At 45.6% G+C, this 22,867-nt stretch overlaps 1 protein-coding gene and 1 long non-coding RNA gene across 2 annotated transcripts in view; one reads left to right on the forward strand and one right to left on the reverse strand.

Moving 5' to 3' along the window:
• CREB3L2 (cAMP responsive element binding protein 3 like 2) overlaps nt 1-22,867 on the reverse strand; it is a 118,373-nt gene that overhangs the window by 38,818 nt on the left and 56,688 nt on the right. Inside the window, exon 2 of the mRNA XM_007072302.4 lies at nt 11,970-12,186. Coding sequence (XP_007072364.1) covers nt 11,970-12,186 — 217 coding nt within the window. The remainder of the gene's footprint in view (nt 1-11,969; nt 12,187-22,867) is intronic.
• Nucleotides 1,679-21,870, forward strand: LOC119563782. Its single transcript, XR_005222392.2, has 3 exons — nt 1,679-1,775; nt 18,274-18,382; nt 20,560-21,870. It is a non-coding gene; the product is annotated as an uncharacterized LOC119563782 (long non-coding RNA).

The raw sequence follows: 22,867 nt of genomic DNA on the forward strand, positions 1-22,867 counted from the left end.
CAGGTCTTAATTTTTTAAGTCATGGAAATATTTTTAAATACTCCTAATAGTGGGCCAAATTCATCCCTGGTGTGCGCCACTTTGTTGGACTCATATCAGAAATGAATTGGCCCCATGTAATAAATATTATTGCAGGTACAATAATAATAATAATCAGTATAATCATTCAACTACTATAATTTAAGACAAAAATTAAAAGACATGTTTGATGTGAATGTTGTGGACCAGGAATACCTTTGGAGCCTTGGTTTCAGCTAAAAACAGGAGTAGATTCCTCAATATCTTCTAAATGTAAATTGTGAAAACCTTTCACAAAACACCAAATGCGCTACTTTTCTTTAACTTCACCTCATCTTGAGTGTGTCCCAGTGGTTAGAGCGCTGGACTAGGACTCAGGGTTCTATTCCTGGGGTCTGCCACTGGCCTGCTAAATGACCTTAGGCAAGTCACTTCATTGCTCAGTTTCCACATCTGTAAAATGAGGATAATGATACTGACCTCCTTTGTAAAACCTTTTGAGAGCTATGGATGAAACCCGTTATGTAAGAGCTAGGTGTTATATCATCACTACTCCCTATGAGAAACATTTCTGATATATCTGCGTAATCTGTTCATAGAACAAGAACTTTTGGATTCATACCTTAGGCTCTAAAGCAGCATGTTTGAGCTCAGTTTGGTTCTGTCCCCATTTGCAGTTCATAGACGTAAACCTAGTGGTCCTGAACTGATACACAGAGTGAAGCAGAAACCTCTGCACACAAGTCCCTCCCTGTGTACTACACTTACCAGGGACCCTGCCTCAAATTGGAGAGGCCAATCACCAAAGGCTCTTTGATAGCCTGATGGAGGGATTCCCTCCAGGAGAAATTCAATATGAACTCTACCACCCTCTCCCCACGTGGGTGGGCAGAGGGGGCTTCCTCCTCTTCACTCCATCTCTATTCAGAGTTTGTCACTTGCTGCTAGAACGGCAACACGATTTCCAGTGAAATTAAATTAGAATCTCTGTTACTAGGGCAACAAGCTTCAATTCCCAAGGATATTTAAAAAAGGCAACTTTATCCTTTAGGAAATTGGATGTGGGGAAAGAAAAAAAAAAAACCCTCTACATCGTGGCTTAACCTCTCCACCTCCACCACCCCCACCATGCCTTTTATGCAGGTGTCCTCCCATGGAGCAGCTACATTATATTTAATGATTCACCAGAGCTATGATTCACCATAAGGCCGGGGGCCTTCAGCAAGGGATTTAACAGTCACCTGCCCACTCCCAATTCAAGTAAAAATAATACATAAGTGGTAACGGAATGTTAAGTAGCAGATCCACTAGAATTACATAATTAAAATACATTAAGTTAAAAACAACTAAATAAAAAGAAGCTCAGGAAGTTAGTTTACAGCCAAATATATATCAGAACATTTACCATATATACTCGTTCATAAGCAGAAATTTTTTTTAGTAAAAAAGGGAAGTACCAGAGAAGGGGGTCAGCTTATGAACGGGTACAGAGAGGGGGAGGTGGGACACAGCATCCTTCCCCCCCCCCCCCAAAAACAAGAGGGGGCAAGGAGAGGCAGCACAGCCAACAGAGCCAGAAGGGAAGAGGCGGAGCCAGAGTCCCTCCGCTTCTGGCCATGCTGCTCTCCCCCCAGCCTCCGAAGCAGCTGCGCCACCCAGCCCCAGCCCCACCCACCAGAGCAAGCTGCGGCCACGCCACCCAGCCAGTCAGAACAGCTCCAGCCAGGCCAGAGACATCCTCCTCTGGCCCACCCCAGGTAAGGTGGGAAGGGGAGAGTGTGGGGGTCCCGGGCTAGGGCAGGGAGGGGTTACACAGGGAAGGGTCATGTGGGGAGGTCCTGGGTTAGGGGTGGGGTCATGCCGGGGGTGGTCATAGGGATTACTCCCCTGATCCCCAGCTTTTCCCCCCAAAAATGTTTCCCCACCAGCTGCTGTTCCAGCCCATCAGAGTAAGCCGCTGGTGGGCCGGGACATTTTGTTTACTTCGGTTTACCTCTGTGCCTGCGGACGCTCGAGGTAAACCAACCATCCTGGCCTGCCAGCAGCTTATCCTGATGGGCTGGGACCCAAAGTTTGACGATCCCTGAATTATAGGGTCGGCTTACGAATGGGTCATAACAATTTGCCATTTTTACTTATCCATCGGGGGGGGGGGGCGGTGTCGGCTTATAAACTAACCGGCTTATGATCGAGTATATACGGTAATTTAATAAGCAGCCTTGGTAAAGTAATGCGTGGCAAGGCATGAGCTATATGTAAGGGGACTGTTGCCCCCTTCCTAACATTCAGTGGGGGTGTTTTAGTCGCTAGCTCCTAGTACTAAAAGGGGAAGGATCTATGGGAAATCAGGATCCTGAGACTGATAGTCCCCAGGAACAATGGGGAGAGGCCAATGCTCCAGGTCAGCCTGAATGGCAGGGCGGGCAGGCTAATCAGGAGGCCAGGGAGGTCCCGTCCTCCGTGTGAGCTTGAACTGCCTGGGTCAGACAGACAGAGTGGGGCTGAGCTAAGGAGAAAGCAGGGGCCCGAGCTGAGCTGGGGAGCAGAGCTGTGCCAGATCCAGAGAGAGCAGCCCCTGTCCTGGGAGCAGAGCTGCAGCAACCAGAGCCAGAGGGGCCAGAAGAGCAGCCCAGAGAGGCAGAGCAGCGGAGACAGAATGGTGGAGCTGGGGCTAGAGCAATCCGGAGCTGGGTGCGGTGAGCAGCTGGGAAGAGCGAGGGGGACCCTGGGCAGCGGGCCCAGCACAGAGATGCCTCAGCCAAGAGGCTCTGCAGGCCAGGCTTGGATCGTAACCCCGACAGGGCGGGGGCGACACTGGGAAGAAGGGTCCTACCACTTAGAGCCTGAGAGCGTATGGCCACCACCAGAGCAAGTGTCCAGCCCACAGCATCCCTGCAGCAGAGCCAGGGCCTGAGAAAAAGGCCGGGGACTTACAAGGAGGAGACTGAACTGCCCTGACATCCCAGAGACACTGTTTGTGATGTTCCCTGCCACAGAGCGGGTTGATGTGTTTCCTTTCACCTCTCCCATTTTTCCTTATTCTTTTTAAAATTAAATTGTTGATTAAATAACTTGCATTTGCTTTAACTTGTATGTAATGGTCAGTGGGTCAGAGAAGTGCCCAGTGCAGAGAGAGTACCCCGGAGTGGGGACACCCTAGCCCCTGTCCTAGGTGACCGCAGCAGGGTTGGGGATCAAGCCCCCCAGGAATCCTGGGCCCAGCCTTGTTGGGGTTACAAGGACGTGTTATTCCTCGACTTTAGCAAAGCTTTTGACACGGTCTCCCACAGCATTCTTGTCAGCAAGTTAAAGAAGTATGGGCTGGATGGATGCACTACAAGGTGGGTAGAAATTTGGCTAGATTGTCGGGCTCAACGGGTAGTGATCAATGGCTCCATGTCTAGTTGGCAGCCGGTATCTAGCGGAGTGCCCCAAGGGTCAGTCCTGGGGCCGGTTTTGTTCAATATCTTCATAAATGATCTGGAGGATGGTGTGGATTGCACCCTCAGCAAGTTTGCGGATGACACTAAACTGGGAAGAGTGGTAGATACGCTGGAGGGTAGGGATAGGATACAGAGGGACCTAGACAAATTAGAGGATTGGGCCAAAAGAAGTCTGATGAGGTTCAACAAGGACAAGTGCAGAGTCCTGCACTTAGGACGGAAGAATCCCATGCACCGCTACAGACTAGGGACCGAATGGCTAGGCAGCAGTTCTGCAGAGAAGGACCTAGGGGTGACAGTGGAAGAGAAGCTGGATATGAGTCAGTGTGCCCTTGTTGCCAAGAAGGCCAATGGCATTTTGGGGTGTATAAGTAGGGGCATTGCCAGCAGATCGAGGGACGTGATCGTTCCCCTCTATTCGACGTTGGTGAGGCCTCATCTGGAGTACTGTGTCCAGTTTTGGGCCCCACACTACAAGAAGAATGTGGAGAAATTGGAAAGAGTCCAGCGAAGGGCAACAAAAATGATTAGGGGACTGGAACACATGAGTTATGAGGAGAGGCTGAGGGAACTGGGATTGTTTAGTCTACTGAAGAGAAGAATGAGGGGGGATTTGATAGCTGCTTTTAACTACCTGAAAGGTTTATCCAAAGAGGATGGATCTAGACTATTCTCAGTGATAGCAGATGACAGGACAAGGAGTAATGGTCTCAAGTTGCAGTGGGGGAGGTTTAGGTTGGATATTAGGAAAAACTTTTTCACTAGGAGGGTAGTGAAACACTGGAATGCGTTACCTAGGGAGGTGGTGGAATCCCCTTCCTTAGAAGTTTTTAAGGTCAGGCTTGACAAAGCCCTGGCTGGGATGATTTAGTTGGGATTGGTCCTGCTCTGGGCAGGGGGTTGGACTAGATGGCCTCCAGAGGTCCCTTCCAACTCTGTTATTCTATGATTCTATGACTCTGCCAGACAGGAGAGTGGAAGGGGAGTCCTCAAGGGCAGGGAGGCCACTGGGTAAAGGAACTGGGAGCGAGGACTCAGATCCTTTCGCTAGCCCACTTCACTGGGGTAGTGCAGAAGCCAGGAAAGTTCCCCACAATAGCAGGACTACACCCCCGCTTACATTTTGAATGGTTACTTGTGGTGCAATGACTGTAGCTGGTAGTTACTGCTTCCCTTTGAAAGTACATAGGATACTTTCCCTTAGGCTACATCGACACTGCACACCACTGGCAGCAGTGTGCAGGGTACATGCAGCTATGCCCCCCAGTGAAAAGCAGGCTGCATCTAGGCTGTAGTGTGTAGCTACACACAGCAGTAGGAAAAAGGTTCTGTTTGGCAGGGAGGCAGCGGGGAAAAGCTCCAGCGGCAGGGCGGTGCTGGTGGCTTTTCCCCACTGCTTCCCTCTTGTCAGAACCTTCCCCTGAGGAATCATAGAATATCATGGTTGGAAGAGACCTCAGGAGGTCATCTAGTCCAACCCCCTTCTCAAAGCAGGATCAACGCCAACCAAATCATCCCAGCCAGGGCTTTGTCAAGCCAGGCCTTAAAAATCTAAGGAAGGAGATTCCACCACCTGCCTAGGTAACCCATTCCAGGAGGGGAACTGCTCTGGCAGCAGGATACTACATAGCTAAAAATAGCAACATAGAGGGGAGAGGCACTACTTGGGTATGTAGAGAGCTGTGTTGGGTACATACCTTAAGGGTTCGGGCATGTCTTTATTCACCTAAGCTGTGCCTCACCATCTACACTGCTATCTATACCTGTGCTAGGGAGCATGCAGTATATGTACCCCACACACTGCCGTAAAGGTTGTGTAGCATAGACGTACCCTTAGTGTTACAGGCTAAGGGTCTCATCCAACAGTGTTCCTACTCCTCTCCCCACAGTCAGCATACGCTGACTTCAGCGGGAGTAGAAGGCACTCAGCACCTTGCAGGGTTGAGCCGTAAATGCTTATTGCTAGGACAGTGTATTAAAGGGTTTGGGGGGTATTTGTTTTTTTAAAAAAAGCATGCTAAGTTATTGTCTTCACCTACAAAACAGAAAAGCATCTGTGAGATACATAATGGTCCAGACACCCCAGGGTGGAACAGAAAGTCTGAATTCCAAAGAATAACCAATTGAATCAACTGATTATTGTATACAATATTATTGTACTGTAAAAGTGTATTGAGTAAGATATCACATAAAAACTGGTGACACGCTGGTTATGAATATCATTGCGTGATGGATGGATGGTGTGTAAAGAGTTATGTATGTGTGCTAGAAATCTGTTCCTAAAATATGTTTTGGGGGCAGACTTGATAAACAAGCCTGCCATAGACAAAGGAATGTGTATTTACCTGTCTGGATCAATCTTTGTAAGCCATAGACAATGAATGTACATTTACACATAAAGGTAAATCAAGCAATTAAGCTACCAAGCAGCTGAGGAAACAGCTTAGTAAGCACATCAGGGGATAACCTGCACCCCCAGGAAGTCTTCCTGGCTCGAGGCCAAGACAATGGACTTTGGGAACCATAAGGGGGGCACAAACAGTCTAGTGATCCATCACTAGATGGATCATATAAGCAGCAATTAATAAGACTGGGACTTTTCAGGTTGGAAAAGAGACAACTAAAGGGGGATATGATACGGATGGGGATGGTGTCCCAAGCCTCTGTTTGCCAGATGCTGGGAATGGGCGACGGGATGGACCACTGGATGATTATCGGTCCTGTTCATTCCCTCTGAAGCACCTGGCATTGGCTGCTGTCGGAAGACAGGATACTGGGCTAGATGGGCCTTTGGTCTGACCCAGTATGGCTATACATATGTTCATCACTTAGGGGACATTGAGAACAGCACCCTCTGAGCCTGTGAACAGTAGATCTCTTGGCCTGAAAGGCAGGAGCTGCTGAAAATTTGCTGTGAGAAACTGTTTTAGGCAAAGCTATAGCTTGCTCAAATTAAGTTTTAGGCACTAGAAAGCGTGTTTTTTGTTTTCTTTGTAACCCTTTTCTATCTTTTATTCTTGCCTGATATTACTTAAATCTGTGTTCTGTATTAATAAATACATTCTTGTTTGATTACAAAACCATCTCGGAGCTGTTATACTGAGGTAAAGTGGGAGTCCTCAGCTACACTAACAGGTTGGTGTGTGCTCTCTCTCTTTGGAGGCAGTCACCTTCGTAATTTCTGTGAGCGTCCCAGTGAGGGGGACCGGACACTGCAGGGAGATGTCTCTGGGGAAACTCTGGAACTGGGGTTCACTGATTGTTACCTGCAAGGCAAGGGTTTGCCTGGCAGAGACTGGTGGAGTTTGCCGGCGAGGCAGACAGGCTGGAGCGTCAGAAAGCTGACACAGTTTAGCAGCAGCAAAGCTCTCACTTGCTGAGGCACACAGGCTACACGGTGGCTTACAGTTCTGGGTTTCCTGAGGAGAGTGTCACGCTGCCCCACGTGAAGTCTTATAAAATAAGGGCCCCATTCTACAGGGTTGGATCCTTAAATTATATCAAAATCTGATCCAATTGGCCTGTACTACTTTTTTCTTAGCTCTCTTTTCCTCATCATTATGGATTCCCTCTGCATGTATATGCAGAAGCCTTTTATCTAGCCTGCTTCTGCTCCCCTCCTGCAGAATTTTCTCCCTTGTTAGTAAGATCACAACTCATCTCCCTGGAGTGAATGCAAATATACAGCAGTAGGAGTCAAGCCATCTGCTCAGTGGGCTAATATTTTAGAGTATGAGATTCTTTTACATATTCTTTACACTCAGCCTCTTATCTGGCCTCATCTCTTGATTTCCCCCCACACATTTCAAGTACCTACGGCCTCTCCTGAAAAATGCAAGATTGTTTCATAACACCTATTCTGGAATTTGACAAATCTAGTCGGAGGTGAAAGTAAGCCGGTACGGTGTACTGGTAAGAAAGTGACCGCCGGTACACAGCTGACCGTACCGGCAGGGCTGCTGATGGGTGGGAGGGGGAAAAAGGGCAAAAGGGGCAGCTACCCAGGGCCCGGTGATTTAAAAGGGACCAGGGCTCCCGCAACGATTTAAAGGGCCCGGGACTCCCGGCCGCTGCTACCACACCAGTGGCTGGAGCCTCCAGTCCTTTAAATCACCACCAGAGCCCCGATGTCGTGGTCCAGGCAGCACTGAAGGGCTGGCTGGGGAAGTCTGGCCCCAGCCTGGCCCTTCCGCCTGAGGCCCCTCCCCTTCCGGGGGCCCAGAGCCAACCCCCACCCCACCTTGCCCAGGACCCCGGCTGCCCTGCGTACAGGTAAGTCGGTTAAGTTACTTTCACCCCTGATCCTAGTCCTGTTATCTGTTAGTCGTATGCAGATGCTCTGTTAGTATTTGTCCCATTATTCCCCCAAGGACTGAAGTTAAAATTGGACAGGAATTATCAGCACTTGTGCTCCACCCCCACCTCACTTCATTGAAGATAGGAGACAAATTCAGTTCTTAACCCCATATCCTCCAGTACTTCCACAGTTCTCTGGATTTTTTCCCCCTCCAAAAGTCATCAGGACAATTAGTTCAACACTTAGTCAATGTATTTAACACCCCCGAGTGTTACATCTTGCAGCCACAAACGCAAGAAGTTTTCCTCCAAGTATTCTCCAATCTGTTTTTGTTTTAACAGCTACTATGGAGCCATGCTAGTGACTCCACTCCAGAGTTATGATCTTAACAGCTCTTATGGGAATGTTCTATATAATTTAACAGATGAAAAGCTTTCTAATTTTCTATTTTTAAACCCATCTATTGAATGACATAGAAAGAATGTCTATTAAATTCTATAGATTTTTAACAAACATTTTGAACCCTATTTAACTTCTGGTGTTTCACCCCTATTGAATTTCATTGGACTTGTCCATAAAGGTAGCTAACAAAGCCCAGGCCTCTTTCTTCATCACAACTTCTTAAAAAAAAAAAAAAACACAAAACAAAAAAAAACAACGCTTTCTATCTGAATTTTCTTGTGCATGTTCTCTGGCCATAAGAGAAGTTTTCCCACATAAAGAGAGCATGAAGATAATCAGACAAGGCAGCCTGGAAACATGAGTGAGAAATTGGAGCTTTTTGTTACGTAACATTTTTGGATTATTTCACAGAACTGTTTCACCCAGAAACTCATTGGTTTCATTCAGTTGTCCTCAGTGAGAGCCAGTGCCTTTGAGTGATTTTTAGGAAGTGTGGTTGGGTTATTTTAGAGTTAAGTACCATAAAACTAGAATCTTTGGAAACTCAGGTTTTTGGTGATTGTTATGAACAACTTAGACTGCTAATGCTATAGACCTAAGCACTAGTCTCTCCCCTTTTAAAAAAAAAAATGCAGCTTATAATTATACTGCTTTTCATTGCAAAGATAGTCCTGAAATGTAAACCAGTTATTATGAGTGAAAGTCTGTTAAGGCTTTTATTCTCAATAGTCACCAGTTATTCACAGTCCTATCGTATCTCCTTCCCAGGCACTGGCTGTCAGAGCTCTATCTTACCTGCTGGCATCTTTACATATATATGCTTTCCCCAACCAGAAAAAGGCAGGCTAGGGCTGAATCTCCTCCCTCCCCTCATATCCCTGCTCCGCAAGTCAGTGCCTGTGCCAGCGACTCCGCTATGAAAATCTGCTAATGCTCACCATTCCTTGATCTACAGCCCTTCCCTTATGCCCAAGCACCCCATAAGAGTTGTACCTATTTACAACTGTCTAATCATCTTCACAAGGTCTCTATTACTGCTTCAGTTGTCCACAACTCTTTCCCCCCTACGAGCCTAATTTCTAAAAGTAATTCAGTATCTCAACTATTTTAGAATCATTGGGCCAGAACCTCAGCTATCAGAGCTATGCCCATGTCCACCCACTGAGAATCTGGTCTGTTGATTACATCTCCTTCCTTGTTTATTAGTGAGTCTACTTCCTCTCTAGTGTTCCTTCCCCCCCAGATATATTTATAGAAGCCCTTCTTACATCAACCTCATTCCAGCATTAACCCATTCTGCTTTTTTGCTACCTCATCTTTTTCCTGAAATCCTTAGCTAACTAACATTTTGGTTTATTTTCCTTCCCCTCACCTTCATTTCCCATGCTATGCATCCGATGAAGTGAGCTGTAGCTCACGAAAGCTCATGCTCAAATAAACTGGTTAGTCTCTAAGGTGCCACAAGTACTCCTTTTCTATTTCCCAGAGGTTCTTTTCTATTCTTACATCTACAAGTACCCCACAGAGAAATGACACTGGACGCTTCTTGTCTCACTTCCCCACCCCCACCCCATTTCCAGTGAATGGCAGCAGTATGTTGAACTTTAACTTCAGATGCCCAAGTCTGAAAATCTGGGTCACTATTTAAATTCCTAAATACATACATTATAGGGCTGTTGATTAATCACACTTAACTCACGCGATTAACTCAAAAAAATTAATCGCGCTGTTAAACAATAGAACACCAATTGAAATTTATTAAATATTTTTGGATGTTTTCTGCATTTTCAAATATATTGATTTCTAGTACAACACAGAATACAAAGTGTACAGAGCTCATTTTTATTGCAAATATTTGCACTGTAAAAACGATAAAAGAAATAGTATTTCAGTTCACCTCATACAAGTACCATAGTGCAATCTCTCTATCATGAAAGTGCAACTTACAAAAGTAGATTTTGTTATATAACTTCATTCAGAGAAAAAAAAAAAAAAAAAAACAACAAACAACGTAAAACATTAGAGCCTACAAGTCCACTCAGTCCTACATCTTTTTCAGCTAATGGCCAATACAAAAAAAGTTTGTTTACATTTACGGGAGATAATGCTGCCTGCTTCTTATTTACATCACCTGAAAGTGAGAACAGGTGTTTGCATGGCACTTTTGATGCCGGCATTGCAAGGTATGTATGTGCCAGATACGCTAAACATTCGTATGTCCCTTCATGGTTCGGTCACCATTCCAGAGGACATGCTTCCATGCCGATGATGCCCATTAAAAAAAAATAATGGGTTAATTAAATTTGTGACTGAACTCCTTGGGGGAGAATTGTATGTCTCTTATGTTTTACCCACATTTCATGTTATAGCAGTCTCAGATGATGACCCAGCACATGTTCATTTTAAGAACACTTTCACAGCAGATTTGACAAAACACAGAGAAGGTACCAATGTAAGATTTCTAAAAATAGCTACAGCACTTGACTCAAAGTTTAAGAATCTGAAATGCCATCCAAAATCTGAGAGGGACCAGGTGTGGAACATGCTTTCAGAAGTCTTAAAAGAGAAACACTCCGATGTGGAAACTACAGAACCCGAACCATCAAAAAAGAAAATCAACTTTCTGCTGGTGGCATCTTACACAGATGAAGACAATGAACATGCGTCAGTCTGTTTGGATCGTTATTGAGCAGACCCCGTCATCAGCATGGATGCATGTCCTCGGGAATGCTCATTGAAGCATGAAGGGACATATGAAGTTTAGTGCATCTGGCACGTAAATATCTTGTGACGCCGGCTACAACAATGCCATGTAAATGCCTGTTCTTACTTTCAGGTGACATTGTAAACAAGAAGCTGGCAGCATTATCTCCTGCAAATTGGAACCAAACTTGTTCAGCCAATCGCTCAAACAAACAAGAAATAGGACTGAGTGGACTTATAAGCTCTGAAGTTTTATATGTTTTTATTTTTGAATGCAGTTGTTTTTTGTACATAATTCTACATTTGTAAGTTCAACTTTCAAGATAAAGAAACTGCACCACAGTACTTGTATTCAGTGAATTTAAAAATACTGTTTCTTTTGTTTTTTATTGTGCAATTATTTGTAAACAAAATTAAATATAAAGTGAGCACTGTACACTTTGTATTCTGTGTTGTAATTGAAATAAATATTTGAAAATATAGAAAGCATCCAAAAATATTTAAATAAATGGTATTCTATTATTGTTTAACAGCACAATTGCATGATTAATCCTAATTAATTTTTTTAATCGCTTGACAGCCCTAATAAATTAGGCACCAAAATAGGTGGCTGTTTCTTCAATGCTGCTGAGGATTGAATAGCTCCAGGTGCTCAGCACTGGATTTAAAAGTCTTGCGTTAAGCAGCTTAATTTGAAGATTTTTGGATGGGGCGGTTTATGATTCCCTAACTTTCTTTTATGCTCATAAGAAAGAGCTCACCTGGTAGCCTACTTCCCTCAAATTTCATTCCCCTTTGATAAGCCCATGTTTTAATATATTGAATTCCAGGAGCTCATGACCAGTAGTTTCAGCTGAGTGGAATTTCTCTGCCTGGTGACTTAGTTTATGCGGTCTGCAGATTTATAACCAAATTAAAAACCATACGCTTCTTCCGATTTATTTTTAGTTATTGTAATTCACTCTCGTGCATGTTCACATTTTATTTTACTAAAAGTATTACCGTCCTAGACTTGTACAGCTAGAATATTGCACCATTCATAAGTAATGCACACAACAGTGATTTTTTCACAAAGGTCAGCATCAACTCATCCACATCACCATTACCTTCATTGAAGCTGTCATCAGTCGAAACGTGGGTCAGTGGAGACTGGGGGCGAGAGTCGCCGCACAGAGAGTAGCTGTGTTCTGCCTGGATGAGGGGAGCTGGGGATACTGGGGACAGCTCCACTTCCATCATCTCATTTTTCTCAGACATGAAGGGGTCATTCAAGAGCTGGCCCAGGACATCCTGTGAAAACTCATCCAGGAGCTCCGTGAAGTGCTGGGAAGACAGAAGGGGAAGAACTCTTATCTAATGGGTGTCTCTGGCCAACAACAGAGATGAACTGACCAAAATAATTGCAGTATCTGCACCATGCGTCTGTGCCAGTTAGGAACAGAACCCAGCAGTCCTGCCTCCCAATCCCCTGCTTTAATCACTACTCCACACTGAAGATAGAACAAAAAGGTTCTCATGTATGTATGTTAATTTAGCTATGCTGTCTCATCAGAAGCAAACTGTTAAAGAAAACTATAATTATCTGTATTTATGGATTGCTAATAAAGTAAGCAGACCATATACATGGAACCAGATTCTTAGCTGGTGGACGATGGAAGAGATCCGTACTGATGTGTACCAGTGAAGGAGCAGGCCCTTTAAAAAGCCTGGTTGCTGTGGTGATTGTCTTAGACATTTATAGGGAGCCAAACAGAGAAAAGCCCATGGTGCTGAAAGCAGAAAATAAGATCAGTTGCCATGTTCTGAAGCTAACCCCTTTGTTCCCAGGATGCAATCTGGAGTGTATTGCATTAATGAAAAAGCATATTTCATCCAGTCATGCAGGGAAACACCCTGAAGTATTTATATTCAAAACACATCCTTTGTATGTATATGTAACCTGTTCCATGGGGTTTACACGCTCATTGAGCCACAGAGAAAGGATGGAGGGGGGAACGGGTGATCAGATCCACAGTATTTAGTGAACCAATCAATCTTTTAAGCCCAAGTGTGCCTATTCCAGTGGTGTGGAACATTCCCTTCATCTTACCTGAGCATAGAGAAAGGATCAAAACCCTGAACTGTGTTTGTTCTGGTACAAACCACTAGTACATTTGGTTTAAAGAATTACATTCAGGCTGAATAGCTGCATGTTGATTATTTTTGACAGGAGGCTAATGTTAAAGTTCAGGTTCTCAACTCTGCGGTAATAGGGGTTCGAACTACCAACATTAATAAGACCTTCCCTGGTGCACAGCCAGGGTTACATTTAAGGTGCATGAGACTGTCTATTTTTGGAGATGGGCCTGGACCAAGCCTCCCGATCTGATTAATATCCAAACTTTGGGGTAGTTTCAGTCAAGATGCAAACTTTGCAGCTCTTATTCTATTTCCTTCGAGGGGCAGGAGGCTTAGTGTGTGTGTGTTGATATTTACTAATTGCATTTCAGGAAACAATTCCAGACAGGGGCCTGGCATATACAGACAGAGCATAACACAGTTTCCATTAGTCACACACACCAGGGGGTTCTCTTTTCATACTTCAAAAAGTAAGCAGAACAAAAAGATGGAAATGTAACTTCTTCCAAGCAATCAGGCATCCTGTATTAACAGCTAATGTATACAGGAATCTTATTAAGCAAGCTATAATATCTTGAAAGGGGAAATTAAGTCCCTGGTTTATTTGCTCTGTTTTTGCAGGCAGTACTGACTTTGGCTTTTATTCTCTCTCCTGCACAAGGAAACACAGATTCAAGATTTGGCTCCCTTGAGCATAAATTAAGAGTTTAACTAGTCAGCGATGTGTAGTCAAGTAATGGAAATGGTGCAGCTACACTCACATATGCCCTCATTTTATAGCTCCAGGACAGCTTGCAATCTAAAAGCCTTGTACTGTGAAGTGCTGACTGGTCTTGAATCCCATGAAACTCACTGAAAATTTGGAGTGCACAGAACCTTCCGGGGGAGGCTCAGCAACTTGCAGGACTGGGCCTTATGTCAGCATTAACAGACTCCTGTCAACTCTACTGGCCACTGGGGACAAGAAAAGGTTTTATTAGACTAAAGCAGTGTTTCTCAAGCTATTGTACTGGTGACCCCTTTCACATAGCAAGCCTCTGACTGTGACCCCCCGCCCTTATAAATTAAGAACACTTGTTTATATATTTAATACCATTATAAATGCTGGAGCCAAATCAAGGTTTGGGGTGGAGGCTGACAGCTCGGGACCCCCCATGTAATAACCTCATAACCCCCTGAGGGATCCCAACCCCGAGTTTGAGAACCCCTGGATTAAATGGTAGTGAAAAAAGGAGGAATTGGGTCACTGACTACGCTAGTCATGAAGCTGGCTAGTGACAAGGCTGTTAAAAAAGGGACAAATACATGCATAGGCTTATCTTTAAGTGCCCCGAATGATAATGCTACTAAACAAACTCCAGGGCTAGTACTGGCTGACCCAAAAAGAGAGTGTCATGACCACTTTAAACCATTGTTTACATGAATTTATAGAGCCAAGGACTCACTAGTGCATCACTTCCCACGCTGCCTCTAAATATTTGCAATAGTAGGTATGCACCATAATTCTTCACTGTTGGACAAGCAGGCTAGAAAAATAGGCCTTTGTTTGCCTATCCTATCTCCGTCAAAATCAAAATGTTGTTATTGACAAGACAAGGTATTCAACTATTGTCAAACTGTAAACAAGGACAGAAAGTGCTGTTCGAACAAGTGCAAGACACAAGCATGGCCAATCATGTGATAAGCAGTACTGTTCTTAAAGATGGATTTTCCACAGTGCATATTGCTTCCTTTTCCTCCATGCCCATGGAGCGCACCAGTCATATTTGTTTTCAGTTTTATAGGGCAGGCTCGGAACATTTTTCTCTCTAAAATACTTGTGTGTGCTTATTCTGATTCTTTAGTCATGAGGATACAAAACAAGCATCCCAATCACCATCTCCCATTTCTGACCCCATATCATCTGTTCCATTATTATTTTAAAAAAATTACTAACACTTTCCATCCCAAAGGATCCTAAAATGTGATTTACTACCTTAAACAAATATGCCAGGGATCATTTAATCCAGAAGTTCTCAACCTTTTTCCCTTCTGAGCCCCCTGCCAACATGCTACAAAAATTCCACGGCCCACACATGCCACAACTGTTTTTCAGGTTTCAGAGTAGCAGCCGTGTTAGTCTGTATCCGCAAAAAGAAAAGGAGTACTTGTGGCACCTTAGAGACTAACAAATTTATTTGAGCATAAGCTTTCGTGAGCTACAGCTCACTTCATCGGATGCATTCAGTGGAAAATACAGTGTGGAGGTTTATACACACAGAGAACATGAAACAATGAGTGTTATCATACACATCACATCAGCCACACTATCAGAGGCTCATTCAACTGCACATCTACCAATGTGATATATGCCATCATGTGCCAGCAATGCCCCTCTGCCATGTACATTGGTCAAACTGGACAGTCTTTACGTAAAAGAATAAATGGACACAAATCAGATGTCAAGAATTATAACATTCATAAAACAGTCGGAGAACACTTCAATCTCTCTGGTCACTCGATTACAGACCTAAAAGTCGCAATATTACAACAAAAAGACTTCAAAAACAGACTCCAACGAGAGACTGCTGAATTGGAATTAATTTGCAAACCAGATACAATTAACTTAGGCTTGAATAGAGACTGGGAGTGGATGGGTCATTACACAAAGTAAAACTATTTCCCCATGTTTATTCCCTCCTCCCCCCCGCCCCCTTCCTCAGACGTTCTTGTCAACTGCTGGTAATGGCCCATCTTGATTATCACTACAAAAGGTCCCCCCCTCAACCCCGGCTGGTATTAGCTAGTCATGAGTGATCACTCTCCTTACAGTGTGTATGATAACACCCACTGTTTCATGTTCTCTGTGTATATAAATCTCCCCACTGTATTTTCCACTGCATGCATCTGATGAAGTGAGCTGTAGCTCACGAAAGCTTATGCTCAAATAAATTTGTTAGTCTCTAAGGTGCCACAAGTACTCCTGTTCTTTTTGCAAACTGTTTTTCAGTAGATTAAAAGCCAGGGCCAGAGTTAGGGGGTAGCAAGCAGAGCAGTTACACAGGGCTCCCCTGTGGCCCTGGGCAAGGGGACTGTTGGCCCCTTACTAAAACACAGTGAGTGGGGGTTTTTTTAGTTTGGCTTGCTCCCAATACCAAAAAGAAAGAAAGAGGAAGGGTCTATGGGAAATCAGGACCCTGAGACTTACAGTCCCCAGGGCAGGGGTTCTCAAAAACAAAATTTTTGGTGGCCTCGAAGTGCGGCCACCAACTCTTGCTGGGGGCCATGCTGACAATTTTTCCTAAAATATTTACTTAACTTTAGGAAAAACAAATATATATACACACACGTCCGAATCATTGTAATTTATTGAATCTTTTTGCAGACTCAATAATAAAAATCATATACAGTTGTGTCTCTTCTTTACAGGACCCTAGACAGAATAGAAACACAAATAAGGTGCTCTGCGGGTTGGTTGGTTGATTGGTTTTTTAAAGCAACCAAGGAAAAGAAAAGGAAGCAACAACAAAAAAGACAAGACTTGCTAGCTAGTAAGTCTGCTGCTGTGAAAAGTGATATTAACAAACATACAAATATCACTTTTCACAGCAGCAGACTTACTCAGTCCTGGCAAGCCAGGGGACAAATTAAGTCTTGGATGGGGAGGTCAGGAAGTGGGGGATGGGGGGAAATGCATGATAGGCCAGTGGAGGCAGCGGGGGTCAGGGGCGAGCCCCACAGCCGGCGGTTGGAGCCCCGTGGCCAGAGCCTGCTGCCCACCCCCCCAGGGCTGGAGCCCAACTCTACATCCGCAGGAAGGTGGGGAAACTCACTAGCTGCCTCCTCCTCCAGCATTTGTCTCTCCAGAGGAGGGCAGGTTCCAACCCCTGCTGGTGGCTTTCGGGGAGGGACCACTGCTTGCCGCCGCCCCCACCACAGTCACTGCAGCCACAAGAAAAGCCCCTGGCGGTCGCATTTGAGAAAAGCTGCCCCAGGGCCAATGGGGAGCAGCCAATGCTCCAGGTCAGCCTGATTGACAGGGCAGGCAAGCGAATGAGGGAGGCAGGAGGCCAGAGGGGTCCCATCCCCTGTGTCAGCTGGAGCTGCCAGAGACAGAGAGAGGTTGACTCGTGATACCAAACCCGTGGAAAATATGCAGAAATTAGGCTTGTTTTAGGCTTAGTTGGCTTGTGTGCTGTGGGTTGGCTAGTACAGTATTTGGACTTGTTAGGGCTTTTAAAGTAGCTTGTGGGTTGTAGCTTGTTGTTGTTGATTGGCTAATCAGAAAGCTTGAATGATGATTGGCATTTGCCTCCAGCTGCTACGTCACCTGCAGGCGGGGCACTGGGGGTAGCTGGGCTGGTAATAGAGTGGAGGGAGCCGAGCTCGCTGGGGTAGAGCCAGGCATGGAACTTTGGGGGGTGGAAGAGAAACTGGGCTGGGGAGAAGCAGAGCTGGGCAGTGGCAGAGCCAGGCACAAGACCACTGTGGGGGCAGAGCTGGGCTGATGGGGGAAAACTGGACCCTGGCTGGTAGGTCAGCAGAGATGGGCAGGAACAGTGGGAAATTGGCAGAGGGATAGGAGAGGGATGGGGATTAGCTAGAACACAATGAATTTGGCTCGGAGATTAAATGACTTGCCTAAGGAAACCCAATGAATCAGTGGCACAGACAGAGATAGAGCAGCACTTTGGGGTCTAAATCTCTAGGCAACATTATATTAAGTGTTCCCTAAATTTAGGCATAAAGGACCATATTTTTAAAGGAACCTCAGTTTGGCCTCCTTATCAGATTGTTTCATATACAAATGATTGTGTGCGCAGAATTGTGCGCCACAGATGTAGAGTGTGACATTTTATACCTTGGGGGAGCATCCTGGAACTCACATATTCCTCATTTTTATAGAATTGTGATCTTACCTATAAAGCGTGCCTTGTGAGATATCCGGGGAAAGGTTATGATCTACTGGAAGTCATTTCTCTATCCATATATGTATATCATTAATGCATATGAAGTTATGAGAATTGTGTCCAGATATTAGCTCCCCAGACACAACAGCAAGGAAAGTAACCAACACCCAGGCAGGGTGTCAAACAAGTTAACAACTACCATTGTTCAGCGAGGGAGCTACATTCACTAGCAACTAGCAAGGCATTTGAGAGAAAGCCCAGACTGGAGAGAGTTCAGGGGGCGACAGCAGTCCCACAGTCCGAGACTGCACCCCAGAGATCCTATCACATAGAGTGTTGGGGTTCTTTTAGGGATTAGTTTGTGTTTTTGGCTTATTGTGAAAGTGGGTTGCTTTATTTACAGCATGAAAAGCTGGCAATGGAGCGAGGGCTGTGCCAGACAGAGAACCTGAGAAGCAGTCCAGGGAGCAGAGTCACAGCAACAACAGCCAGAGAAGCAGCCTAAGAAGCAGGTCAGTGCTGGGAGCAGAGTCACAGAAGCAGCCCACAGAGCAGACCTGTCCTGGGAGGAGAGCTGCAGCAACCACAGCCAGAGGGGCCAGAAAAGCAGCCCAGAGAGCTGGAGGCAGAGCAGCAGCACTGAGGCAGGAGCTGGGGCTGGAGCAGTCCTTAGCCAGGTGTGGTGAGCAGCTGGGGAGAGCAAGGGGGACCCTGGGCAGCGGACCCAGCCCAGGGAGATGCCTCGCAGGCCAGACTGGGAGGGTAATCATAATCCTGACAGGGTTGAGAACCACTGATTTAATCCACCTCTGAAATGAAGCCACCATGCACGTAACAGTCCAAGGTAACACTTTAGGACAGAAGGCAGAAAAGGATATCGCATCCAACTGTACAGTAACGCCTCAAAGTCAGCCCAGTTAACATTGTTTTGTTGCTGATCAATTAGGGAACATGCTCATTTAAAGTGCCGCAGTGCTCCCTTATAATGTCGTTTGGCAGCCGCCTGCTTTGTCCATTGCTTGCAGGAAGAGCAGCCCGTTGCAGCTAGCTGGTGGGGGCTTGGAACCAGGGTGGACCAGCAGCCCCTCTATCAGTGCCCTGTTCCCCTAAGTTCCCTGTGCAGCAGCCACCCAGCAGGCTATCAATTGCCAGCAGTTCAGCTGTCCCTCCCCCCACTGCCCTGTGCTGCTCCTGCCCTCTGCCTTGGAGCTGCTCCCCGAGCCTCCTGCTTGCTGTATGGGGGGGGCACAACTAATGTCAGGGTGTCCCCCTCCCCCCTGCTTACCCCATCTTCCATAGAGCAGGGGGAAGGGGGGGGGGGGAAGAGGAGACACGCTACAGGGCTCAGGACGGAGGGAGCTTCCTGGCAGCAGCTGCAGTCTCAGCTTGCTGATCTACTTAACAAGGCAATGTCCTTAAGAGTGGGGTCAGCATACTTAAAGGGGCAATGCACCCCTCTCTCTCTCACTCACAAAACACATGAGTGCGGTCACTGTCTCCCCTCCCTCCATTCATGCTGCCTTGTAGACTGTGAGGCTACATTAACAAGTTAACCCTTGAGGGCTCAGCCAATTGCTAGTTCATCATTTAGCAATAAGGCATTTCCTGGGAAATAATCCCACCCTCTGACTTCACCATCTCAACCAAGCTTCACAATCATCATCGCTGTGTACCAGTATTAAATTGTGTGTGTGTGCGCGCGCGCACACACACACACAATATGTCAGTCTTTTGCTTGAAGGTATCCCTTCCAAGTATATGACATCCAGGTAAGGTGAGACCAAATCAAAATTACCAGGATGAAAGCCCAATGCAATATGGCTGCAGACCAGTTGGCCACTTGAAGTATTAAAGCAACCCCAAGGCTAGCCCCATCTCAGGAGTCTGAGCAAGTCTATTAATGATCCAACCAGTGGACCAGTTCAGCAATGAATCCGGGTCACGTGCCATCTGAGGCACGTTGCGCATATGCTAGGAAGAAGAATGTTCTTTGGCATGGCAGTTGTTAAGAACAGGTTAGACAAACACCTGTCAGGGATGGTCTAGATCAGGTGTGGCCAACCTGTGGCTTGGAGCTGCATGCGGCTCTTCATAAGTTAATATGTGGCTCCTTGCCTAGGCACAGACTCCAGGGCTGGAGCTATAGATGCTAACTTTCCAGTGTGCTGGGGGTGCTCACTGCTCAACCCCCTACTCTGCCCCAGGCCCTGCCCCCACTCCACCCCTTCCCCTGAGCCTGCTGTGCCCTCACTCCCCCCAGCAGAGCCTCCTGTTCACCGCATAACAGCTGATCACGGTGGGCAGGAGGCGTGGGAGGCATTGATTGATGGGGCTGCGGGGCAGGAGGCGCTGCAGGTTGGAGTGGGGGGCTGATGACATATTAGTGTGGCTCTTTGACAGGGCCGGCTCTACTGTTTTTGCTGCCCCAAGCAGTGGGGGGGAAACCTTGTCACCGCCAAATTGCCGCCGAAGAGCCACCCTGGAGCCGGCCCTGCTCTTTGGCAACGTACATTGGTAAATTCTGGCTCCTTCTCAGGCTTGGGTTGGCCGCCCCTGGTCTAGATTTATTGGGTTCTGCCTCAGGTCCTGGGGACGACCTCCTGAGGTTCTAGGATATTGTGGAATCACAGCAGCTTTGTAGATGCTATTTCACTTCATTTGCTTCAAATCTGACACTTTCTTCCTCCAGTCTTCTTAAAGGGGAATTTCCCTGGACCACTTGAAGAAAGAAACAAAGAAGGAACAGCATTTCACGTCACAAAACGAGGGAGAGAGAGAACACACAAACCCTGCAGTGGAGAGGGGAAATTTAACGTGCTTCTCTTAATTTAGGCTTTTAACTTTCACTGACAGCTGGAGTGCAAGCAATCAGCAGGATCTTGGGAAACGAGGCATTAGTACCAAAAGCAGGAATATTGCATACACAATATATGGCATTTAGGTTTAAAAAAAAAAAGTTCTGTAACTTTGTTCCAGTTGTATTAATCTTGTTCTATATGGTTTTGTGATATAATCCAGAATGCTGGTCAGCTGTGGATCCTCAGTCACCAAGCTGCCAAGGTTTAGATCACATAATTCAGAATCCAAAGACAGACAATTGGAGAGAACTGGGTCTCTCCTCAGTCTGAGCCAGCACAAAAGCATTTGCACTCAAACTACTGATACTTTTGGTCCAATTTAAATCACTGCCACATGGAACACTTGTTAAAGAGCAACTTGAATTCTTTTTAAAGGAAACTAAAGTCCTCACTCAACACTTGCATTTCTACAGAATCAAACAAAGGCATTTCAGCAACAATTATGGGGGAGACTTTCGAAAGGCACAAAGGGTGATTAGGTGACCAACTTCCATGGACAACCACTTAACTGCACTTTGGGCTTCTGAAAGCCTCCCCCTTATAACGCTTGTATGAAATGAGTTCATGGAGTCCATCCAGTTTAGGGTGACCAGATGTCCCAATTTTATAGGGCCAGTCCCAATATTCAGGGCTTTTTCTTATATAGGTGCTTATTACCTCCTCACTCCCATCATGATTTTTCACACTTGCTATCTGGTCACCCTAGTCCAGTTCCAAGTGGAAAGTGCATCAGAAAAACAACCACCACTACTGGTACCATAGTGATAGTGTCAATAGAGAGGTCAAGGACAGAATAAGTATAAAAACTCTCACCCCTGGATTGAAGCCCAATGAGGGGGCATGGAGAATCTTACATTGCCAAAGCCCTAGATATACCCGAGTATTGATAAAGAGCGAGCTTCTGTATTTAGGATTTTCAGTCTGGCATCTCTCACCAGTACAAACAGAGTTCTTTTAAAAAAATTGTACCAAAAGTTATTTTTTTGTAGGTCTGCAAATTAGCTCTCTTGTGATTGCCAACTTCCTTCTGCATTCACACACCAGTATAAACTGCAACAGATGTGCCAGTATCTTCTACAGATAAGTGTCGGAACAATGAGTCAACTTGTAGGATTAAAAAGAACAGGAGTACTTGTGGCACCTTAGAGACTAACAAATTTATAAGAGCATAAGCTTTCGCGATGAAGTGGGCTGTAGCCCACGAAAGCTTATGCTCTAATAAATTTGTTAGTCTCTAAGGTGCCACAAGTACTCCTGTTTTTTTTTTGCGAATACAGGCTAACATGGCTGCTACTCTGAAACTTGTAGGATTAAACTGTCTTCCCTGCATATTAAAAAGGATCTCCTTTTATATTTTTCTTGTGGATTTTTATTGCTTTTCACCTTGATAAAAGCTGCTGAATGACAAGTTTAACTTTATTTTTCTTTATTTAAAAGAATGTAGTAAAGGATGCTTACAATTTTCAAATTTATGAAAAGGGAGAATTACAACCCCACTGCTGCTGTTCTAAAACCGTTCAGGACATTTGCTTTGATCTGTTCTTGGCTATGTCCCCAGTGGTTGCTGGGAGCACAGAACTCCTAAAGACATCACCTGTGGTAAGCAAACAGATCCAGGAATGCATGGAACTTTAGATAGACCTTTGTCACGGAGTCACAGGGTCTGGTCTATGCCCCAGCCTATAACCAAGCTCTTGGGAGTAACACCTTAGTGTGGTGGGCCCAAGAACCCACACAGTTCTGCAGGGGCAAGCCCGTGGTCTCCACAATTCCCAAACTGGACCTTCGCACCAACAATTCCTGTCTCTCTCTGAGGCTCCCTGAAGAGAATCCAGCCAAGCTAGACTCTTGCTGGAGGCTTGTACTGTGTCCCTTCAGGGTGCAATGTTCTCATTGAGCATTTATAATGACACAGGCAGCCTTTTCAGAACAAGGCAATGATTTATTAGTCACCTGGCCTACAGAATCTGAAAGTCCTTAGTTGGCACAGAGAAGCAGAAGTTAAACCAGTGTCCCGATGAGCCAGCCAAGCTCTGATAGACTCCCTCTCTTGCCCCTTCGTCCACCCAGGTGAGAGCTCCCAAGTCCCTCCCAAGGGCAGCCTAGCACCATTTCCCCTTTGTTCTCCAGCTCAGTGTA

Source organism: Chelonia mydas, chromosome 1, assembly GCF_015237465.2.
Source record: "Chelonia mydas isolate rCheMyd1 chromosome 1, rCheMyd1.pri.v2, whole genome shotgun sequence".
NCBI classification, from domain to species: domain Eukaryota; kingdom Metazoa; phylum Chordata; order Testudines; family Cheloniidae; genus Chelonia; species Chelonia mydas.